Source organism: Pezoporus flaviventris, unplaced genomic scaffold (assembly GCF_033815535.1).
Source record: "Pezoporus flaviventris isolate CSIRO_AGI_PZ_B2104156 unplaced genomic scaffold, CSIRO_AGI_Pfla_v1 ptg000013l, whole genome shotgun sequence".
In the NCBI taxonomy this organism is placed as follows: Eukaryota; Metazoa; Chordata; class Aves; order Psittaciformes; family Psittacidae; genus Pezoporus; species Pezoporus flaviventris.
The window spans coordinates 13,958,314-13,982,220 of NW_026892561.1; the positions used below are offsets into that span (position 1 = coordinate 13,958,314).

The 23,907-nt window shown below is 36.5% G+C and overlaps 1 protein-coding gene and 1 long non-coding RNA gene across 5 annotated transcripts in view; both read left to right on the forward strand.

Annotated features, from left to right (window-relative positions):
* Window positions 1-5,483, forward strand: part of BRINP3 (BMP/retinoic acid inducible neural specific 3) — a 209,899-nt gene extending 204,416 nt beyond the window's left edge. For all 4 annotated transcript variants that reach the window (XM_061451748.1, XM_061451751.1, XM_061451749.1 and 1 more), the window contains one exon: window positions 4,105-5,483. In XM_061451748.1, the coding sequence (XP_061307732.1) occupies window positions 4,105-5,221 (1,117 nt within the window). In that variant the 3' untranslated portion in view covers window positions 5,222-5,483. The remainder of the gene's footprint in view (window positions 1-4,104) is intronic.
* Window positions 5,484-18,653: 13,170 nt separating this feature from the next.
* On the forward strand, window positions 18,654-20,714 carry LOC133268176 (uncharacterized). Its single transcript, XR_009742970.1, has 3 exons — window positions 18,654-18,750; window positions 20,128-20,215; window positions 20,575-20,714. It is a non-coding gene; the product is annotated as an uncharacterized LOC133268176 (long non-coding RNA).
* The last annotated feature ends 3,193 nt before the right edge of the window (window positions 20,715-23,907 follow it).

Genomic DNA, 23,907 nt, shown 5'->3' on the forward strand with positions numbered 1-23,907 from the left:
TTGTTCAAATAAATAACTTTTTTTTTTTTAAGTAAGCTCATGGCAAAAAAAAAAAGATTGTAAAATATTTTCAATACACTTTAGAATTAACAATTAGAGAGCATTTTATAAAGAGGTAATGCAGTGCAACTTCATGTAGAATTATATTTCTCCTACGAAAAAGATTTGTATTTCTCATTAAAATGATTCTCATCAGCAACTTGGCTGATGTTAACTGATACATTAACTTCCACAGGATTATCCCATTTTCATCATGCTTATGTAAATGTGAGATTATATGGCAGACTTTCCTTACCCTGTATTTTAGCTGAAAGCATGGGATTCACTCCTTAGTGCCTTCTATGCAAGAGAAAGTTCACCCACAAAAAAGTATTATCATCCAGCTACAGTAGCCTGATCTGATAGTAGGAAGAGTTGAATGTAAGAAGGTGGAGCTGGATCTGTTATTAAACCATAATTAGTTAATAATTTGTTTCCCATAAAATTTTAAGAATTGAGAAAATCTGTAGAATATTGTCGCAGACAACAAAGTATATTCATATTGATGTATATGATCAAACAAATTAAATAGGGGTGGAAGGAAACGTTCACCCATGCAGGAAATGTGGTTCACATGACTATAAACTTTACAGTCCAAGGTGAGACTGAAACCTCAGAATAGTAGTCTTAATTAAATTAAAGGATAGAAGTATGTAATTTGCATGGGTTATCTTTCAGTGTTCTACTTTGCATAAGTCATAGAAGAGGCTTGGTAGTTTATTTCCTGTAGAGAGAATGGGCTTTCAACAGGACAATCAGTAGTATTTATGTTTTCATAGAAATTCTGGACTTAGCACTTGTTTTGTAAATTTGTACTGCTTTTGAACGGTTGATTTCAATGACTCAATAAACAAAAACGGTTTTTAAAAACTTCTAAAGAATTTCCAGGTAGCTCTAATTCATTATATAATTCAATAAGAAGTATGCTATACTTATCAAGGGTTTTATTTCATTAAATATTATTTTATTTCTAAAGCAAAGATTTAGTGATTGTGATTTCAAGTGTATGTTTCACAACAAATAGCTTTTGATTATAGATTGTCACATAATTTAAATGATGGTGAAGGCACAGATATTCAGGCATGCCATTTTGATTTAAAGCTCATTGAAGTAACTAGGAAATTCTTGTTAGTTTCACTAGGTTTGGAAATCAGAAGTTCTGTATCTCAGTTTCTGGAAAACTAACACATCAGGCCAGTACATATAATTTTCCAAAAAAGATAACAACATTTGCAGTGTCATTAAAATAATAATTGGAGATTTCTTTCAACCCTCCCTCAGAAGCTAATTGTCTTAATATATTTATTAAATTCTATAAGCAAGAAGCAACTGCTCAAGATAACTTGTCTGGAACCAGCTGTGTTCAGTATGAGGCATCCCTAGCCTCTTCTCACAGAAGGCATTCCTGCATCTGCCCTCCTGCTGTCAAAATCTTTCCAGTGACACCCAATACACCTCAATAAAGGACTACTGAAAAATTCACTCATTAAAATCTATCAGAAAGTATCTAACATTAGGACTCAGAAATTCATAGCTGGAGTGTAGCTTGAGAGCTGACTGTTCCTGAACTCCAAGCCAGGATAAATGCTTAACCTCCAAGCCGTATAGAAATTTCTTGTCCATACTAGCACAGTGCCAAATCCAGGCTACTAATCTCTGCTGAAAAACTAAAGTAGTGCTGTGGCTCCAGCTTTGGATCTCAGACACCATTATGTTTCTTCTGACTAGTATATATCATGCAAATATATCCTTAGACGCTACAAACTACGTAGAACAGTTGCTGTTTTGTGTGAGCCAAGCAGATTTAGTCTCTATGGGTGACACATCGTGATACATGGAAAATCTTTACAGTTAGTCTTCAAATGTTTATCCTCTACTGAGATTAATTCAAAACCACATCTGTAAGCTCGGAGTTGGCCTAAACAAAGTGATGTTTTCCAGAAATGTACTTCTAATATAATAATATATAATAAACTTTTTAAAAGTGAGCACTTCTTTTCACAAGAGAAATGGTAGAGAAATTCACATTTACAAACCTAAGCAATATCAGGTGTTGAACACACTTAACTTTGACATAATAGTCATGTGGTACCAGCTGTTAGCAGCAGTAAAAGCAGAAAACTTGGAGATAAAAAACAAATCACATATTATTGAAATCTGCTGCATTATCTGTCCAAGGTAACAAAACAAACTAAAAACTTTATGGAGGCTATTGTGAAACAAATGTCCTAACCCAAACATCTGAAGGAAAATTAATCGCCCAGACTTTTATATCTTACACCTAGTAGCTTTTGGAACTCTGTATCAGTTCTTAAATAGCACAGAAAGCCATAAAGAGTTAGGAAAAAGCTGTAATGCGAGACCTCTGACAGGTTAGTTTCACTTCTTTAGGCAAGTATCCTCGTATCTTCTCTGTTTTCTTTGCTGTGATGAATCACAGGGCTGATAGCAATAAGACAGACCATGTGAAACACTGCCTGGCTGCAAAGTTCATCCTATATTGGGAAACAGGGTCATAACGCATCTGAAGTGCAGTTCTTGTGAGTTGCTAGGGAGAGATCAGTAGGTACAGATTACTGGCAAAACAACCCAAACAAAGTACACAGGAACTTCCCATTCCACCTGGGAGAGCAATAACTTTAATATTCTACTCAGTTTTGGAGTAGCTTTTATATTGTGACATTGACCTTGCCTGTAGAATGGACATTATGAATTTTAATCAGGAAATGAAGGAATAAACTTGTCAAAATATTCTTGCTTAATAATGACTTTCAAATGAGCACAGTAAGAATGGTGTTAAGGCATTCTTGTCATGGATGTTATTATATTTACTTATACTTCTAGAAAATATTAATATGCTATATGTATATAAAAAACCCCAACCTCAAAAAACTAAGATTCCCCCAACCAAAAAAAGAGAAAGAAAAAAATAATTTAAAAAAGGATTAAACAAAGTCACCAGAGTATACATTGGTATAATTTTACTCTTCATTTTCATGTTTCTAAAGAATCAGATTTGAGATATGATAGACTTTTAACATAAATTTTGTAGTCAGAAAAAAACCCACAACTGAACTATCAAGACAAATTCAGATGTGACTTAAAAAATTAGTCAGTGAGGCTGCTGCATTTTTTCTTTGAAACAATGCAATGGAAAAGGAAGAAACCATACAACTATCATCATTCATGTTTCAAGAATGGATCTAAATTGTGCATTGCTAGGATTATTAAGAACTGAAAAAGAAAGAAGATGATCTTTCTCTTCACTATTTGCATATAACTCAGTTTTTCCCATTGTCTTTCTCGTAGCAGACGTTCCTCATCAGCCTAAACTGTTAGTTTCAGTATCTTTTCCCAGGGTGGTGTAGGACATTAACTGTGGCTTCTAGTGAAAAGAAAATGAGATGAGAGGAAGACCATTAAAGTGGTGTTTTAATTTCATCTCCAAAGATGAAAAGTAAACACAGCATGCTTGTGCATGACTTCCTGTAGGGATATTTTGCTAGAAGTCATCTGAAGAATTAAGACCGAATCTATCTTAGTGGGGAGTAGGGTCCTATTTGCTATTCCGGGAAAGCATTTTGGCTCACATGTCTATAAATCAAAGCAACTTCAGGCAGTGACAAGAAATCTTGCAAGCTTGCAAAAATATTGATAATGAAATAGGGAGATGGTACAGTTATACATATTTAGATACATACAAAGCACCTCCCTGATCAAATCATACGAAGAAAACCAATCTCAGTTGCATGGGATTTTAAGATGTTTATCTGAAGACAGTAACAGAAAAATGGCTGTTAGGCTTCCTTGGCAGAGGTAGCAAATATAAGAACCAAATGTTCCTGTTGTGCCTTTGAGTTTATAAGGAAAATTCTTTTGTGTTTTTGCATTGTTAAAAGGCAATTTATACATGTATTTATCTCACAGCAGACACTGTAATCTCACTTTAGTGCCTTAATCTGCTACTAAAACCCGCTTTATTTTTCTCTTTCTGATAAAAAAATAACAAGATGTATTTATTATGTGCAGGTCTCTGTGTTAAACTAAGTTATTTTAACGTTGCAGATCTTCTAACTACTGGCTCAACCGCATCCAGTCCTTTCTCTACTGCAATGAAAATGGCCTTCTGGGAAGCTTTTCTGAAGAGACTCACACATGCACCTGCCCTAATGACCAGGTTGCCTGCCATGGGTTCCTTCCCTGCACAGTTGGAGATGGCTCTGCATGCTTGACCTGTGCTCCTGACAATCGCACCCGCTGTGGGAGCTGCAATGCTGGCTACATGCTGAGCCAAGGGCTTTGCAAGCCTGAAGTGGCAGAATCGACAGAGCACTACATTGGGTTTGAAACTGACCTTCAGGACCTGGAAATGAAGTATTTATTGCAGAAGACAGACAGGAGAATTGAGGTCCATGCCATTTTCATCAGCAATGACATGCGCCTCAACAGCTGGTTTGATCCTTCTTGGCGCAAGAGGATGCTCCTTACTCTTAAGAGCAACAAGTACAAGTCTAGCCTGGTCCATATGATACTGGGCCTTTCTCTTCAAATTTGCCTAACTAAAAACAGCACCTTAGAGCCTGTTCTTGCTGTTTATGTCAACCCTTTTGGGGGCAGCCACTCTGAGAGCTGGTTTATGCCTGTGAATGAAAATAATTTCCCAGACTGGGAGCGGACTAAATTGGACTTACCCCTTCAGTGTTATAACTGGACGCTGACTCTGGGCAACAAGTGGAAGACTTTTTTTGAAACTGTACACATCTATTTGAGAAGTCGAATAAAGTCAAATGGTCCAAATGGCAATGAGAGCATCTACTATGAACCCCTGGAATTTATTGATCCCTCAAGAAATCTGGGTTACATGAAAATCAATAACATCCAAGTGTTTGGCTACAGCATGCACTTTGACCCAGAAGCAATTCGAGACTTGATTTTGCAGCTGGACTACCCCTATACTCAGGGATCACAGGACTCAGCACTTTTGCAGTTGTTAGAGATACGAGATCGTGTAAATAAACTCTCTCCACCTGGTCAGCGCCGTTTAGACCTCTTCTCTTGCTTGCTCCGTCATAGACTGAAACTGTCTACCAGTGAAGTGGTGAGAATTCAATCTGCTTTGCAGGCCTTCAACGCCAAATTGCCAAACACAGTGGATTATGACACAACCAAATTATGTAGTTAACCATACATGTGAAGCACAACACAAAACCTTGAAGGAGTTTTTACAGTGCTTTTGTGGAACAGTTTATGTTTGGAAAAGTAAATTTAAATTGTCTTTTCAATATCTGTCTTATATCAGTCAATACTGTTGGATGGCAATTTACACATGAACTTGCTGACAATGAATATGTTATACCTGCAGTTTTGGTTTATGAATGAAATAAATACTGACACCAGTCTAGAAGACATTCTACTTTTTACAATAAATTTCATTTGTAATTTTATATGTTCCGTGGCAATGCTTTTGTGCATTACATTCTCTAGAGGGAACATAGAAGGATACCAATAAAATTTTGTAGCTGAACAGTTATTAAAAAGAAATGCCGTGGGATTCTTTTTTCTTACACAAAAGTAGTAACCTTGATACACTTTTGTGTGTGTTTAACACAGAAGCTGTAGATAAAGGGAAGACAGCGACTGAAGATTTTAACAGAAACTGTAGAAAAGTCAGAGCCATAGACTATTTTATTCTTAGGATGTAGATTTAAATGTTCATGCTGAGCTGAAGTGATGACTGTAGTGCTTTACTATAGGCCTCAGCTTTCCTAAGAAATGCCTAAGACATTTCAAGGTGCTTCATATGACATACAGACTCCCAGAGTGCTAATATTGAGCGTTCTAGAATGGATAGGAGGTTAGATTTGTGAGATGCAGTAATGAAAGGTTGCATTAGCTCAACAGGAGACAGGTGAGAGACTGCCTTTGCAATGAATATTACTCATGTTACAAAAGAATCCATCTTACCAGCCAAATCTCTTTTGCTTTGCATATTTACAGGAAGAATTAAGCACATGTGTACCTTACCTCCTCCCAAATACACATACTATAATATTTATTTAGAATTACCTGTTTTGAACTCTTTACTTAAATACAATCCATGCTCAGTAGATTCAAATTAATTTAAAAATTTCCTTGGCAAGGCAACTGTTTAGTATGAGAATGTTTTTCAGTTTTTAAAAAATATGCCCTTTTACAGATACATGACAGCTATTGAAATCTAGCTTATAAAGCTGAAAATGCAAATAAATATGTCATTACCAATTAATGAAATTAATTAAATGTGCATGACCGTGGATTAGAATACAAAAGTCTTTGGTATTTTACACATATACATGAGAAAAAGAACCTCAACGTCTAAGACGGCAGAACTTGGAACTTTCAAGAAGGTTTTGATGTCTCCTGCAAGAGAATAGAATAAATAGCTGGGCTGTCAGAAACCCTTGTTAGTAAAAAGAGGATAAAATGAGGAAAACTGATATAAAGTCTTTTAGAACATCCTTATGTTAATTCTGATTCTGCGTCATTGATGTAAAAGCCAACCTTTTTTTTAAATGGGAAGGAATTACATATAAAACTACAATTTTACGTGCAAGCACAGAAAGAAAAGACCCTGTATGTAATTCATACACATTTTTAATTCAACTAGACTTCAATTAATTTTAATTAAATTCAACATTATTGATTTCAATTTAGATATATTAAATTTAATTCTGACTTGCAGCCTAATCTGAATTTAAGGAGCACTCCTCACTTCATTTCTATCTAGAACACAGCAGCACAAACAAATGTAATGCTTCATAAATATATGTAAGCAACATAAAATACAAGGCCAGAAAGATTTCAGAAATTCTGCTGTAAAGGAAAATCTTCTTTACTGATTCCTGTCCCTCCTGATTTCACCAAATATTTATAAAGATTACTACTTCTCCACTACACATTTAGATCATTCCTTAACCTTCTATACTAAGAAGCCCCCTTGAACTAAAATCAGCATTTTTTCTTTGCATTCAACATCTATATGTATTTGTGTTTGTTTTCTACTTAGAGCTTTCTTTTGCTAATGAATAATGTGTCTATCTCAGACCCTCTTCTATGTGTCCAAGTTTTGGCTTGCTCTTGCATGGGTAAGACCTTCTTAGTCAAGGATCTTACTATTCCTGTTTGCATCTCCAAGTCTTTACTTTGGTATATCTCTGGCAACTATAATAGATTGTAGAACTAGATAGTTTGATTTTGTTACTTAGTATCTTGTGTAGTCTTTTTAAATAAACAAAAGACTATGGTGTTATAAAAGGAAAAAAAAAAAGCATAAAAAATAAAAGTTCATAGAAAATAAAAAGTTACAGCAGAGATGTAGGGAAATGATTGATAAATAAAGCATTCGCTTATGTTATCCTTTCACTTGGGAAAAATATTAATACGACATGGTAAATGAGATGAGTTTCCCCCCTCTTTCATGCTCCTTCCTAAAACAGTTCTTGAATGACTCTTTTTGGTTTCTGGCTTGGTTCCCTCCTTTCCCCCCTCATTACTTTATTTATTATAGATTCATATATTAACTTATTTATTTTTTTTAATATCTTTTTCTGCCAAAATGGAAATTTCTTTACTATGCCCATATATGTAGACAATAGAATGTACAACTAAGAAGAAGCCAAAAGAGGTTTCAGCGAGACATTGTTTCCTTACAAGTACATTAGGTGTACTTGGCTGTATTACTGGAAAACCCCTGTCATTACTGTATTTTTGTGCCAAACTGAAAGTATGATACAACTTCTTAGCCTACTAGTTATGGGCTAGTTTCAGATTTCAGAACCTGTGAAATCTTGGAATAGTGACTATTTCTATTTTACCAGAACTGTATCAAATAAAGATAAATTAAAAAAAAAAAAGTTGCAAACAAGGGCAAATATTTCCCTTTTGATACTTCCAATTGAAATCTGTGTTCACAAAAAGAACTTCAGGGTGTGTAAAGAAAAGTGAAATCTGGATAAGTCAGAACAGTCAAGTGTTTATAAGAAAAATTTCTAGTAAGATATGAACACAATTGTTGGCAAGAAAGAACTGTGGCTACAACTATGTACACTCATTTCCATCCATTGCAGGTAATATTTAGTGTATGCAGTACATCAGATCTTGACTCTGGGTTTTTTGCTCACCATTTCCCTTAGCATTCACTAATACTGTTATTACCTGTCATTATAAACTGAAAAAATTGCAAGGAAATTATAGTAAGATGTAGAACTCTACCGTGATCTAAAACAGTATTCATAACAAACTTTAGTAGCTATAGTTATAATAAGCAGGTAGATATTAAGTATAACAGAATAACCTTCCTGCTTAAGTGAAGGCAGCTGTTATCTGATACAAAACTCTCATAACACTATTTTCCAAGTAAATACAATTCAGATCATATCTAAAGGCTGGGAAGCAAACTTGTGTCTAGAAGTTCTATTGCAGGAACAAACTGCAATAATGATGGGCTACTTTATCAATGCCTAGAAAACAGAATGAGGTTTGCCACATGATCTAAACCTCTGGGTGACAAAATTCAGAATACAGAGACTGAATCGAGTCATATTAAAAATATGGAGATGAATAAACTTTTATTTCTCTCATTTCCTCCTGAAACAATGGAGGTAGAAAGAAAATGTGTTGAAATGCTACTGGCTGATGATGGTGGGAAGTGTATTTGCATTTCAGGGTGTTTCTTCCTTTGCCACAAAACACTTTTGCCTGTACAAATATTAGGAGGAAGAGCCTTTGTTTCCAAAAGTATGCATATGCTGACTGCATTTATTGTGAAAGTGCTTTTTCAGCAGACACTGAATCAGTAAAGAGGCAAAAGTCAAGAGAAGTCAGTTTTTCCTAGGCTGAGTAAGCAGCCCAGCGGCTTGAGCTGGAAGGAGGACAGAGACATGAAGGAGGGTGCTACAACTATCAAAAGGTCATTTGCTTGAAAATACAGCATATATTCCAGGAACAAAGCAAAACATAGTTTAACAGCAAAGGAAAAAAGTGATCAACACCAACATCAGCCATCACACTGGCTATATCTAAAATGTGAGTCCTGCCTGGCAGTAGAGCTGCAAAGCCAAATAGGTAAATGTGATATGGTGAAGGATTAGTCTTTTACAATCCAGTAGCTGTAGTTTCTTTGACAGGGAGATGACAGATTCTTAACTAACTATAACTTGTGTTAGCGCAGTCAACATTATGAATGACAGCATGATCTAGATGGCGCAACAGAGCCTTCTGACAATATAGCTAGAGGGCAAGCAGGAAGCCAGGAAAAAATGGAGAGCAGGAAGGAACCAGGATTCATTTTACTAGGGTTTTAACCAAGTGGAAGAGAGGCCACATAGTCCATTGTTATTCAAACAAGAGACCAAGATCACCTTGGGTGTGGTAGGAATTTGGTGACAAGAAATGCTATGGCTCTTTTTTCATGAGTATCAGTGACGTGAGAGAGCTTGACACCACAGCTGGTAGAGTTATTACCGTGATACACAGCTGCTTGAGACAGCACAGTTTATATTGCTGCGTGACTGAATTTGGTTCTATTCACTCAGCTTCATATTTTAAGCAATAAATCTATTCTAGATGTAGCACAGTAATCTAATGTTCTCCTGTGTACAGATATCACTTACGAAGCAACCTATAACCCTGGGGCATGGTGTACATAATGTTAATTTATTCACATGACAGAGGAGTGCAAGGCTTTCTGACATTCTAGGTTCACAAGCTTGACAGAGTGGCCACACTGCAGATTACGCTGCTTTGGGAGTGAGTGCATGTGGAGGAGCAAGAGTTACAATTTCTTTCTTACTTTCCTCACCAAAGCAACACGATTAAGGTATGAATTATGATTAAGAGAACAATTTTACCTCCCAGAAATGGTGCGAGTTTTTCCTTCCCTACGAATTATTTCTTGGACGGTAATGTGAAAACTAAAGTTATCAGTGTCACTTGCCCACAGACTTAGGTATTCCTCTCTATTTTATGGTACACTTTAGTCCAACATATGCATGTATGAAAGAGAAACACAGCTAAATGACAACGCTAGTAACAATAGCTGATGCAGAGTTGTCTGGTCTCTGGACACAGTTGCACAAATTATTGTATGTTTACTTAAGATCTCCTCTTCAACACACAGCACAGTGTAGAAACACCTAGCAGGCAGATACGGTTTTGCTCTGAAAACCGTACTCCCCTGAGATGGTCTAAGTTAAGAGTGTGACCACCTTTCAAAAACATTACGAGAAGTTTCTTTTTTTTTTTTAAAAAAAAAAGCTTTTTGCCATTTCTCAGCTGACATAAAAGGAGAAAGAGGAGGATTAAAACAAAGCTAGGTGTGTGCATATCAAACTATTATTCTTCTGTGGGGAAAGGGGTAGAACAAAGAATCTTTAAAGTCCCTTTAGGATCTCATCACAGCTGCATACCTAACTCTCAGAGCACTTGTATACAATAAGGGTAAATGCAACGGAAGACCAGAAATACAAAGATTAGGTCCAATTGCTTATCATGAATACGACACAAGAGAATTGCCCATAATTAATTTTAAACACAGAAAATGTCATCTTACATCTTTCACTCTCCCTCAGCAGGGAAGAAAAATTTAAACATTAGATGTGCATAAAAGGACAACAGAAGATAATTAATATTATAAGTGTGTAGATGTTCTTGTATGTGTTCTTTTTATTGAGCTCCCCCAAATCCACTTGTTATTCCATATATCACTTACATACTAGCATATAACTCCTTTGCCTACAAAATTAAGTTATTGTAACTTGTGAGAAAATTATGTGAGTCAGATTTCCAGATTATTTTCAGTAATGATGTAACTTGCATATAATTATTAATTTTAAAGGTAAGTAATTCATCACCATTAAATAATCACCTCCCAATCTAATAAAATACAATTGTTAAGATAATTTCCAAAAGGAGATGACAGGTGACATATGATGTATATATCTTGCTGAATGAATAAAATTAATTCAACCAGTTCTATTCTCAGAAGCTGAAAGCAGTTCATATTCTATTCTAACAGTGTAACAAATTTAACACATCATTCAGTAAAAACATGTTGATTTGATGCATATAAGTGTGTTTTTAAAGACCATGTGATAGATTAGACAATAATTCTACAGTGTATCAGTGATCTGGGAATGATTTTTGTTTTAAACTTGTTTTGTTTCACTGGCATTCTATGATTTGCTGTATTGCTGTCCAATGTTTAAGATTTAATTACCAAAATCAGTATTATTTGAGGGGACTAGCAGATAGCATTATATATGAAAGTTCTTGCCTAACAATATTTCCTGGGTTTTTAGGTGGTAAGAAAGGATGGATGGAGGGAGAGAGCAGCTACATGGTTCTGAGTTACTGGCTAGGCTTAAACCACAAGACAGCAGGACATCAGATAGAATCACATCTATGTTTTGAAAATTTTGATCTATAAAGTTAAGAAGAGGCCTGAGCAGCTAAGCATTTTAAAATGCTGATTTGTAAACACAAAATAGGAAATGGAAATTCTTAGTTAAAATTTTATCTGGAAAAACTGGAAGCATTCAAATCTCTAGCCAAGCAGAATTTAGTTATGAACATGGAAAAGTACAAAGCATTTATTTTCATGTATTATTTCTGAGCTTTAGCAGTTTAAGAGAGCAAAAAGAACATGTGCAACTGACTTAAACTGAAAATATCGGTGTTATTTATGAGTCATCTTAGCTTAAATGGAATATATTGATGACAATTTTTCTCCTTATGAGAAAGATCAATGTAATCCCTCTCATATTCTCTTTTTAGAATAAATTGTAGCAATCTTATCAGTTCAGTTCAGATATATGAATATTTTTATGTGATTATTTATCAAAGTAACTGGATGATACACACACACAGACACTCACATATTTATTCATTGAAATTTCTTAGTACTTTTTTTATTTAAGATGCAACTTTTAGTTTCTTTAGTAAAATCAGGAAAAAATGTTATATAAAGAGCCCAGATACAGTGAGTAGCAATCCCCCTTCAAGTCCAGATGTTTGACTTTAAGGTTAATAGATGTCATTTCTGCTTAAGCACTCCAGGGATGAGCAATTCATGAGAAGCTGAAGTTGCTTTGTTAGCACACTGATATAAGGTAACACATTTCAGACCACTGAAGCTATCCATACTTACAGGGAAGCATTTGTCTAGTAAAATTTAAGGCATCTAAAATTAGGGGGTTTAAGATAGATGCATAGGTTTCTATCTGTAATAAAGCTCTGAAGGAAAATTCAGACATCTCAATAGCCTGCAACCGTCTATCAGCTTCCAAAGATCCCAGGCTCCTTATCTAGATTAGATGTATAAAGTTTGACAGTGTGAATAATCCAGCCATGCACAAAAATGGGCAAAAGTCCTAAGGCTGTTATTGCCAACGGTTGTTCCCTAGGAAAATGTGCAATATAAGTCAGATACTGGGGGGGGGGGGGGGGGGGGAAATAAAAAAAAAAAAAAGATAGTTATAGTAAAAAAACCAAAATACAGCCAGAAGTCACATTTACCACTGAATAATCATGCATGAATCTTCCTTAGGCAATGCACTGAAATTCAGCAAGGTGTAACATAGCTTAGTGTTCAGACTACTGCAGAATCAGGCCTTAAAGAAATATTTCTAAAACATCAAGATAAAAAAAAAATCTTCTTATGAAATATGATATTTGGATTTATAACTGAGTTTCCTCTGGTAAGTTCGCTAAATCAATTTAAAGTCAGGGTTTTGCCTCATAAATCACTAGTCTGAACTAATCATGCTTCAACGGATACATGGCCAAAACTGAAAGCATGACAACAAATCTGATGACATGAAATGAGCCTGTTAGACCTAGACAAAATCGTGAATAAGCACTTTTTGTATCTTGCCTAGACAAATACAAATGAGGCTTGTATTTTCTACAATGTGGGATGGAGCGTCCATGTGTGCAAGCTAAATTGCTACAGCCCCACTTGATCTTACTCAGGGTCATATTGCACATTCACTGTGATGAAAAATTTTTCTGCTCAAACAATTTTAGAGGTTACTCCAAAATTTGAACCCGAAAATGCTCAAATAAGTATCAGATGTTGGATATCTGCTTCTCCAACAGCTGTGCTAGCAGGCAAGAGACAACTAAACAGGGAGAACAGTATTAATGAAGCCCCTTCAGCTTAAGAAATTCATTGCTGGTGTAAGAATGAGATCTTTCTCCTTAAAAAAATAATCACTAATTCATGATGTAAAGCCACATTATATGACATTATATGACCTTGCAAGGCTTCACAGACAATCAGTTAGATACAGTGGAAGCATCTGTGGCCAGCTTCTAGTTGCTAGGAAGTCAGCAATGGCACTCACCAGGTAGATGAACTTCATTTGAAAGGGTTAGGGTCATTCATAGTCTTGAAGAAAGGATCCACTTTAAGTGAGGCAAAGCACCTGTGCCTGGCTGCTGATATTTAACTGGCACAGCGACTTGGAGTGCTACACGTAGGAGCTGCCAACAGAGATGTAGCAGTTTGCATGCCAGCCTGGGGTGGCAGGACAGGGATTCTGCTTGAGCTACTTTGAGATAGTGAGGTCTATTCTATGCTGCTGTTCTGGTAGGAAAACTGGTGATTATTTGAGATGGTGGTAACACAGCACAGGATACTGCTCCTGATATAGTAAGAACTGGGATGTTGTTACTATATCAGAGACATCAACCCAGCCAGACCTGGGGAGGTGTGGTTAGTCATTCCAGTTATGGGCTGAAGTAAGTTTCTGGTGGTCCCCCAGTAGCTGAGATGCGGTGGACCTTGTCTGTAGGAGGTGTGTCTTCAATCACTGAGTTGTCAAATGAAGGGATTCAAGAAGAGATCACTGGATTTTGTTCCATAGAAAGTTAAGCAGGAAATCAAGAGAATGCTAGCAATGATGCTGAAAGGACAAGAGCTGAGGATTCAGGGTGCAGAATAGAATGGCCAAAAGCAAGGCTTAGGCAGGGGAAAGGCAATGATTCTTAGGACAAGACATTTTCAAAGCTTGGCATCCATGCCACCAAGATAGCAGCACTCCCTTAATACAAAAAGAAAAAAAAAAAAAATATGGAGAAGAGGCAGGGTCCCAGCAAAGAAAGGTGGAGAGAAATTAATTAGTTCCTTCTCTGCTGGAAGAGACAATTGGGCCAAAAGTTCCTGCTCAACATGTTAATGTCAGTAGGAAGAAACAAGGACTACTGACATGTTAGGACTGGAATACTGTGCCCAATTCTTCGCAGATAAAAAGAGACATCAAATAACTGAACACAGCCCAGTTCAGGACTATCAGGATGATTAGAGGCTTGCATAACTGGACTAGGTTGAAAGAACTGTGAATGTGAAGTGTTGGTTTCATTCCTGGACTGCAGAAAAGTCAACAAAAGTGTGTAAGACCGTGATCAAAACAGCTGCAAATTCATATGACAGTATCTCATATTTTAAGCTTGGATGAAGATATGGAATTAAAATCTCTGATACTGATGTGTGATCTCCCTCCCACCCATCACTAGAAGGGTGACAAATATTCAGCCTTATAATCAGAAGGAACTTTTAAACTTTTTCTGCTTTTGCAGACACCCTGTTGCATTAACTTTCAAAACCTTACAGCCTGTAACTCCATTAAAACTTTCTTTAGCTCAATTAAATACATAACAGAACTTCTATATAGATTGATCGGGGTCAGTGAAACCTTCCCAAGGAACCCAAGATGGTAGAAAACCTTACTTTTTTATGCTCTACACCACATCATTTGAATCTGTCTTCTGAAGAATAAGTACTCCATTTTTATTCATATGTTTAGAAGACCTTGATATTAAAAAGACACCACAGGTCTTGATGTTAAAAAGACACACACACAAACACATACTCAAAGACAGAAATTTGTCTTCTTCCTCTTCCCACCAGAAAAATATCTTGCCAAAAAAAATAATTACTTCTTCAGAAAAAGAAGTACCCCATTGCTCAGACATCTTCATAGGAAAGGGCAAAGAGCCCATAACAATTATGAGTTCAAAACCTTGTTATAGACAATGATAGAGCACACATTATATGCAAAGCCAAGAGTTCATGGTCATTTTTAAAACCTAATGAATAATTAAAGAATTAATATTTGTTCAGATTAAATTATTAGAATAAAACCAGAGTAAAATAGTAATACACAGAAGATAATTGTAACAACAACATATAATAATAATCACTAAACTTACTATTTGGCTTCAGGCAGATTCATGTCGAGGAAGGTACAGCAAGTTATCAGCAGCTCAATTCCTTTGCTGGGAGGAATAGGATATTTTCCATTCCCAGCCCCCAGGGGCATGCTCCATATTTTCACATTTTCTAGCAATCTTATACACCTTGCCCACTGGTGTAAAAGATGCTACAGTATGTGATTTCACTGCATGTGGTGCATTTTGTATAAGTTAGATATTTTGGATTTGTTCTCCCTGTTACCTCTAAACTAATTCTGTACAACTCCAGGCCTTTGTTTTTTAATTGACTCTAAAGGAATTGTCTGGTGCCAAGCCTACGCCCTACCTCTCATCCTGTGCTGGTCTCCTCTACGCTGCAGCCTATGCCGCATGTCTCAACACTTCTGTTTTACAGTCTGTAGTCCTCCATTCTACATCATCATGTTCAAGTTGTGTTCTGCTACACAAAAAAACTACATCATAGTACTATTTATAGAAAAAACTCTGATTGTACCATAGAAAGACAAGCAAGAGAAAAATAAATTAGCATAGCCATCTAGTTGCCATGAAAAAAATAAAATAATTTTAACAGCTAAACTGATTAAAATCAAAGCTACTGCCAGGAAGTCAAGAAAAGTTCAGACAGAGAAAGCCTTATAAAGCTTAGTGGTAAGGCTTTGCAATCTCAGTACAAAGTCTGTGATCCATTATACCATTGGTAATACCTTACTGCAGTTACACTTTCCACTTGTCTAGAAAATCACTAAGTATGCAGAGCGCAGTGTAAATAACCATATCTGACTGAAGCTTTCAGAGATGCAAATTAAAAAAAACGAATTTAACAGGTTTTTTAGTGATACTCTGATCTACTGTATTAACCCCAAAGGGCACATTAAAAGCTTAACACAATTTCACATATTCCAGTGGTACTAGTAGGATGGCCCAGTTTCCATTTAGAAGGACATTGGCTTGCCTTTGTTTTAATTTCCAGAGTGCTTCATTAAGTTTACAAATGTTTCATTAAGGTTTATTAAATACATTAATCTAAGAGTAAGGAGCTGCACTTTGCACAGTGGGTGAAATAAACTCCACAGAATAAAGCCTATTATCAGGAGTGATCAAGAATGGTCTATGAATGCTTTGGCAAATTATTGTGGCTTGAGGAGGGGGTTTCTTGCTTCCTGTTTATTTAAGAGAGTGAATAAATATTTTCCCGAACATCATACAAATAAAATAAATCACCCTTTTAATTAGCTATTTTTTCTTTCTCCTTCTCTTTTTTTTTTTTATTACATTTGCCTGTCTCAAATGTATATTCTCCCTGTTAGCAGACAGACTGAACTGACTCATTCAGGAAGTACTGATGTTTTGACAACTCAGCGATTTTACTGTAAGTCTGATGATACCTGATTTATGTTTTAAAGACCAGGTCTTGGAAAGGTGTTATTAAGTGAGTCTTCGCAAACCCCATTACCATTAATATAATGGTTATATAGTCATGAATAGTCTTCCAGATGGCATGTTCCATACCAGGCTCAAGCCAAAAGAAAAATTTGAAGTATTCTAGGTTTCCAAAGCCATCAAAGTTTCTGTTATGTAATGTCTCTTGTTTCTGTGGTAGATTAAAATCTCACTGTCCTTGCTCTGAGTACAACCCATGTATCTGTGGGTGGTGCAGAATATCAAAATCAATACACCAAACAAGCCCAAGGACTCAGATGCAGTTTTATGCTTTTTAAGCCTGATTCTGAGGATCAAATGCTTGGGTTTTTTTTTGTTCTTATGCTAAGCATTGGTATTGCTGATACTGCTTTGGAGGGAAACTTTATTTTTTTCAGTTTGGAAGCTCACAACTAATCAATTTTTACATTCAAGAAATTTTACATGCTATAATGTTCTTGTCTCCTTAAGAAGAAGATACTTCTCTTTTTTTTAGCAATACTAAACTCTTCATTCAAGGTAACCAACATTTTTGTGTCCTTGGCTGAATAAGACCAACTCTCTCAACCTGTCTGCATAGGAGAGGTCTTCCCTCTGATGATTTTCATAGCCCTCCTCTGGACTTCCTCAAGCAGATCCATATCCTTCCTAAATAATGATGCAGAGTATCAGAGTTATAGGCCAATCATACTGTCAGAAGCAACCTGGAGAAAGAAGGATACTTGTATGAGACTTCTCATTTAATTACCTTCTCATATCAGTGTATCAATTTTCTAATACAGATTGCATCCAAAAAAAAAAGAAAACCACCTGTTAAAATGTATTTATTTCAACTCTAAGTGAAAAGGCCCTCAAGCACATAAAATAGAATGAGCCTGTTGAAGGTTAATATCTTTCAATCTGAAAATAAAACTTGTATTATGTATTAAACAAAGTTTTTATAGCATAAATAATCAAGATGGAAAAATAAGGCAATCAGTGCTAGCTTTTTTTAATACTCGATTCTGGCTGTTAGTCAACAGGACTTCCAAGTCCTGAAATTACTAAGTAGCTGATGGATAGCAACTAGTACTTTTTATTCTAATGTATATGAAAAGAATATTTTCTATGTGGTATTATGGTTGTTAGAAGACTTTAAAAGGCATTTCTTTCAGTGGCAAGAAATATAGGGTGAGTCTGTAGACAGCAACTTCTATTACACTGGGAGCAGGGAACAGTTTGGGCACAGACCACTCTCAAAATGCAGGGAGACTGGATCCTTGTAAACATGATATATGAAATCTTTTTGGTGATAGTAGTTTAGCCATAATTTACTTTTTATTGAAAGGGGAGAGGAAGACAGAAATATTGATTTTATATACCTGTGTGGCTGCAGCCCACCCACTTAAATAACTTAAATGATTCTCCTATCAATGTTATTGTATAGCACAAACTCAATGGCTGTATAAGCACAATTGTTTCAGCTGAGATTTTTCACTGCAGCAATGAATATGGCACTAAGAGAATTGCATCGTCCCTGTTTGTGATACATGTGTCCGTTGTTTTTCACAAAATGAAAATATGAGATATCTATACAGTAAGAGGTTATTATATGAAATGTAATTATGTAATAACCTGCAATGAGTGATTAATTATAAATAATTACGCAAATAGTCTTATCAATCATTGTACTCTTTCTCAAGTTTTCTTTAGTATGTTTTGCACTTATTTTTATATTTCACATCTGGTTCCCTAGAAGGTACAAAGCAAGTTTATTGTTCTCTCTTCTGATTTGAGTTGGTGATATTGCCTTGAGACTCTACTTTACTAAAGAACATGTGATGAAATACCTGACAGAGAACAGTAAACTTGCTGTATTTTAGGATATCTTTAGAGATTGGTGGTATAAATATATTATTGTTACTTGAATCAGTTGAAGTGCAATAAGGCTTTGTTTTAATCCACTTTAGAAATTTTCCATGTGTAATTCTTTCATGAAGGGAGAAAGAACTGGCTGAAAGCATCTCATCCCATGAGGACACCGCAGATCCTACCCTCAAGGTATTTTCTGATCTGGATTTTGTGGGGTAAATTATAAAATTAGCTGCTTTTACAAATGAGTACTCATGAATCTTTGGTGTTTCGAACTGCCCTAAGTGAAACTCTAAATTAGATGAGTCAAAGGAAAGGAAGCATTTCTGCACAAAATTACAGCAATTAAACAGACTCCATAAAACTAATAATCTGAAAATTAAAAAGAATGTTGCAAAAAGCAGGAGCTTAAGAAAATGGGGATTGCCTGGGGTTTTTTTTTTTGGTTTTGTTTTCTTCTATTTTTTTTTTATATCCATGATTGCAGGGAGTTGTAACAAATAATTTGACACATCTTTCTATAATCAAGTTTCCTCACTGCTTGCATCGAAGATACTTCAGTTACTTAATATTTTTAGTCACTCAAAATTCTGTCATTTGTTCTAAGAAAAATTTCAGTTAGCAATATGAGCTGGAAAAAAACCAACATCTTGTCATTCCTTGGCAGTGGAAAAAAAAAAGAAAAAACACTCAGGAACAGTAATGCACCAAGGAGCATGAGTTTAGTACTTTAGTGTTAATGTGATTTTGCAATGAGAACTGAGAATTTAATCTGGGCTTTACTACAGTGTTGCATCATTAACTTCCAAACACCTCTAGAGCTTTTCTGTTTCTCTGTCTTCACTGTTAGATCTTAAATTAGACTGCATTAGCCTTTAGTTCAGGTGCAGTATCTACCTCAGTCTTATGCAGATTTTCTACTTCTTTTAGATAAATGCCTTATTTCTTCTCCTCTCTTCTTCCTGAGTTGTTTTTGTTTTTTTCTTTCTGAATGATTGACATAAAATCATCTGTACTAATCCTTACTTTGACATTTAAAAACTAAGAATTAACAAAAGACTGCAGGAAGATTGTATACAACAGCTGCGTGAGTAACAGAGATGGTTAACAGGGACCAGAAATGCAATTTTGCAAAGTTTTAAATTATTTTTTCATTCTACTGTGGAGAAAATATTAAACCTTAAAAAGCTTTCAACAAACTGTAATTTTGCAAGTATCTCTTTTCTGCTCAGAGAGGTTTGCTTTTCATTTTATCTTCTCCTCAACCAATGGATTAGACCACTGGATGCCCCATCCCTGGAAATGTTCAAAGCTGGGTTGGATAAGGCCTTATAAAACTTTCAATGAGAAAGCCTGTCAAAATAGACAAGCTCCATGCCATGAGATATTTAGTTTCAATGAAATGGAATTTTCTACTGATAAACATTCTGACCAGCCTTGTTGAATGATCACAACTCTGACAGATCTCGTTTATGTGGGAAGATTTAAGAGAGTGTATGTGTCATATGTGCATTCACCTCAGTAACTTCTTGTTCTTGTAGTAACAGTATCTTATTCTCTCACCAGGCTCTACATCATCATCTGAAAGGAAAGCTAGGTGTCAATGCCAAACTCAAATCAATAAAGGGCTGAAGTACCTGTAATGGTGCCAGAGGTAATGTTTCAATTAGTCTTCCTGAATTAATGTCTGCTTCATTTCCAGGAAGACCAGATAGATATGTAATGGACGTGTTTTGCACTATTAAAATACGATGAGAAAAATATTGTTTCTCTAATTTGGATTACAGACCTGTAGGAGGAATTAGGTAGGAGGAATGCCACCATGAACCAGTTTGTTTCTGGGAAAAAGCAGAGAAAAGTGCAGTCCCTTTTTATTGTTTTGCAACCGAGTAGAAGAGCAAAGAGGAATATTGTGCCTGCCCTGGACTATCACCGCAAGCACAAAAATTAGCTGCTGATTCAGCCTAAAAGTAATCACTGGCTCTTGCAACTCGTGGATTTGTGATACTGCAGGGAGACCTCTCCAGCTGAGCTCCTCTTGAGGTCTGGAATATTTGTAGTGGCCATCTAGCACCAAAGTCAGATGGAGAGAGTGAATGTTGCTCAAAACTACTGGACACATCCAAGTTCATGACAGCGACTGCAAAAGCCTGGTTGCCTCAGGGAGAATGAGAGACTTGTGCTTCCTTCTCCAAACACAGGGCACAGGCACCCACTGCCTTTATCTCCTAAGATCTCTTTTATAATAGTCAAGCCATTGTCATCTGGCTCTATATAATGGTGATGAAGCTTTCTAACAGAACTGCTGATAATGCTGTTATTGCTTGACAATTTCTTCCATTGTGAACAAAGGAATGCAATGATTGTTTGCCTGATACTTGATTTTGATTTTGCCAATATGGAGCTCTCCCCTGCCAATAACCAAGAAAGCATCTGATTAACTCTTTTTTTCTGTACTGTTAAATGTATTTGAGTCTCTCTGCCCTCCTACTAGGCCAACAGGCAGGAGGGCTACTCATTACTTCATTCATTGTTTAGTAACAAAACAGCTGTAGGAGTTCAAATGAATGGCTAAGTAGCAGAAATACTGTCATGCTGCTCCAGAACAGCACCTTTTGCAGCTTGTTGTAGCAAAATATGCAAGTATGCTGCCTGTAAGGCACATACTAAAATTACCACTGTGTAATTTAGTTCTATCGGCTGCTGGAGCTCAGTAATTCAACACAACTCATTGCAAAGTTGATACAAAGGAGAGGAAAATGGATCCGAAATTTTAGAACTTATCTGTAATTTCTTACTGCTTCATAATAAAAATTGTCCGTTAACATTAAAAAAGTGTGCATTTACTAAAATTTTCAGAGCTTCATTCTTTGAGGTCCTCTGTATTTCTAAAGAAGTCACGAAGAATTTAAGTGGTACAGGTAACCCTTAAAGTCTGTCAGCATCTCATTGCTTGGGGCCTAAAACCAGTGTAAACAGGGCAAAATTATTCCCTTCTCAGCTATTTATATTAAAAAAAAAAAGCAGGAAAATTGTTTCATAAAATGCATTCAGCAAGTACCACTTGAGGTTGTAGGAACACTTAGGCAGAATATTCTTAAAATTAGTTTCTCTGATAAAGCTGTATGGAAAAGATGCCAAAGTCCAGCATGCTACTGACTGACTGGGGGGAGCTTGCAGAATACACACAGATATTTGTTGAGAGGATTATTTTGTGTAAAGCATTTTCATGGACAATAAACTTTCATTAAGGATGAAATCTATACCAAGGTTTCCTTTCAAGACTGTACTTCTAGAGGAACAACTCCGGGCCACCATCTTTTCTACCTGACAATCTCAGCGACTTTGTCAAAAGTAACTGTATTTTAAGTGTTGACATGCTTCTAGAATAGAAAGTGCCTTGTAGAAATAAAAGTTCATAAAAAGCTGTGAGGTTTTTTTTCAGGGTGGTGGGGTTGTTTTTAAAGGTCTAAGGAACTTCTGAGGATATTTTTGTAAGGCTTTCTGGAATTAACAATTTCTGTTCAAGGCATTCACCTTTGTGAACACTCTATAAATTAAGCACTCTAGCTCAGTCTTACTCGTAAGGGGAATTAGGATCAGATCACAGAATCACAGAATCCCAGAATCCCAAGGGTTGGAAGGGACCTCAAAAGATCATCTAGTCCAACCCTCCTGCAAGAGCAGGGTAACCTAGAATACATCACACAGGAACTTGTACCAGCGGGCCTTGAATATCTCCAATGTAGGAGACTCCACAACCCCCCTGGGCAACCTGTTCCAGTGCTCTGTCACTCTCACAGTAAAGAAATTTTTCCTGATGTTCACATGGAACCTCCTATGCTCCAGTTTACACACATTGCCCCTTGTCCTATCACTGGACATCACTGAAAAAAACTAGCTCCATCATCCTGACACTCACCCTTTACATATTTGTAAACATTGATGAGGTCACCCCTCAGTCTCCTCTTCTCCAAGCTAAAGAGTCCCAGCTCCCTCAGCCTCTCCTCATAAGGGAGATGTTCCACTCCCTTAATCATATCTGTGGCTCTGCGCTGGACTCTTTCAAGCAATTCCCTGTCCTTCTTGAACTGAGGGGCCCAGAACTGGACACAATATTCCAAATGTGGCTTCACCAAGGCAGAGTTGAGGGGGTGGAGAACCTCTCTTGACCTACTAACCACACCCTTTCTAATGCACCCTAGGATGCCATTGGCCTTCTTGGCCACAAGGGCACATTGCTGGCTCATGGTCATCCTCCTGTCCACCAGGACCCCCAGGTCCCTTTCCCCTTCACTACTGTCCAGCAGGTCAGCCCCCAACCTGTACTGGTACATGGGGTTGTTCTTCCCCAGATGCAGGACTCTACACTTGCCCTTGTTGAATTTCATCAAGTTTCTCCCACCCAACTCGCCAGCCTGTCCAGGTCTTGCTGAATGGCAACACAGTCCTCTGGTGTGTCAGCCACTCCTCCCAGTTTAGTATCATCAGCAAACTTCCTGAGGGTACACTCAGTTCCCTCATCCAGGTTGTTGATGAAAATATTAAACAGCACTGGTCCCAGCACCGACCACTGAGGGACTCCACTAGTCACAGACCTCCAGCTAGATTCTGCCTTCTTCCTTCCAACCAGTTCTTGATCCACCTCACTACCTGATCATCAAGCCCACACTTCCTTAGCTTATCTATGAGGGTGCTGTGGGAGACAGTATCAAATGCCTTACTGAAATCAAGAAAAAACACATCTACCGCTCTACCATCATCCAGCCACCTAGTTACTTCCTCATAGAAGGCTATAAGATTGGTCAAACATGACTTCCCCTTGGTAAAAACATGTTATCTGCTCATTAGAAATAAGATCAGATATTTGCTTATTTTATGAATAACATTTAAAATAAAGAAAAAAAAAACTCATTACTTATGGTTCAGATTGAGTATTATGTGTAATTCTAAGACAGTTCTATATATTTTTCTCAATTTATCATAACAGAATTTGGCAAATAATATATAAATAAAAAACAATTTCAGGAGTGGTAACAGAAGATACATCTAGAAGATAATTTTCTAAGACTATAAATGATCAGTAGGAAAAAAATACAACAGAAAGCAGACATCAGTTTTATTACTGTCTGTTTAGAACTTACTAGCATGTTAAAAAGTCACTCAGCAACTATCCATCTGTGTCTTCACAGGACACAGAGTTTTGATCTCTTTTTGTATATACAACTGATAGAAGTATCTAATGAATTATTCATTAAAAACACCTGCAGCACACAGAATATTTGGAAATGAAAGCAGTAAATTGGCGCCTGAAACTCATATTATTTTCATCATCCAACGATTAAG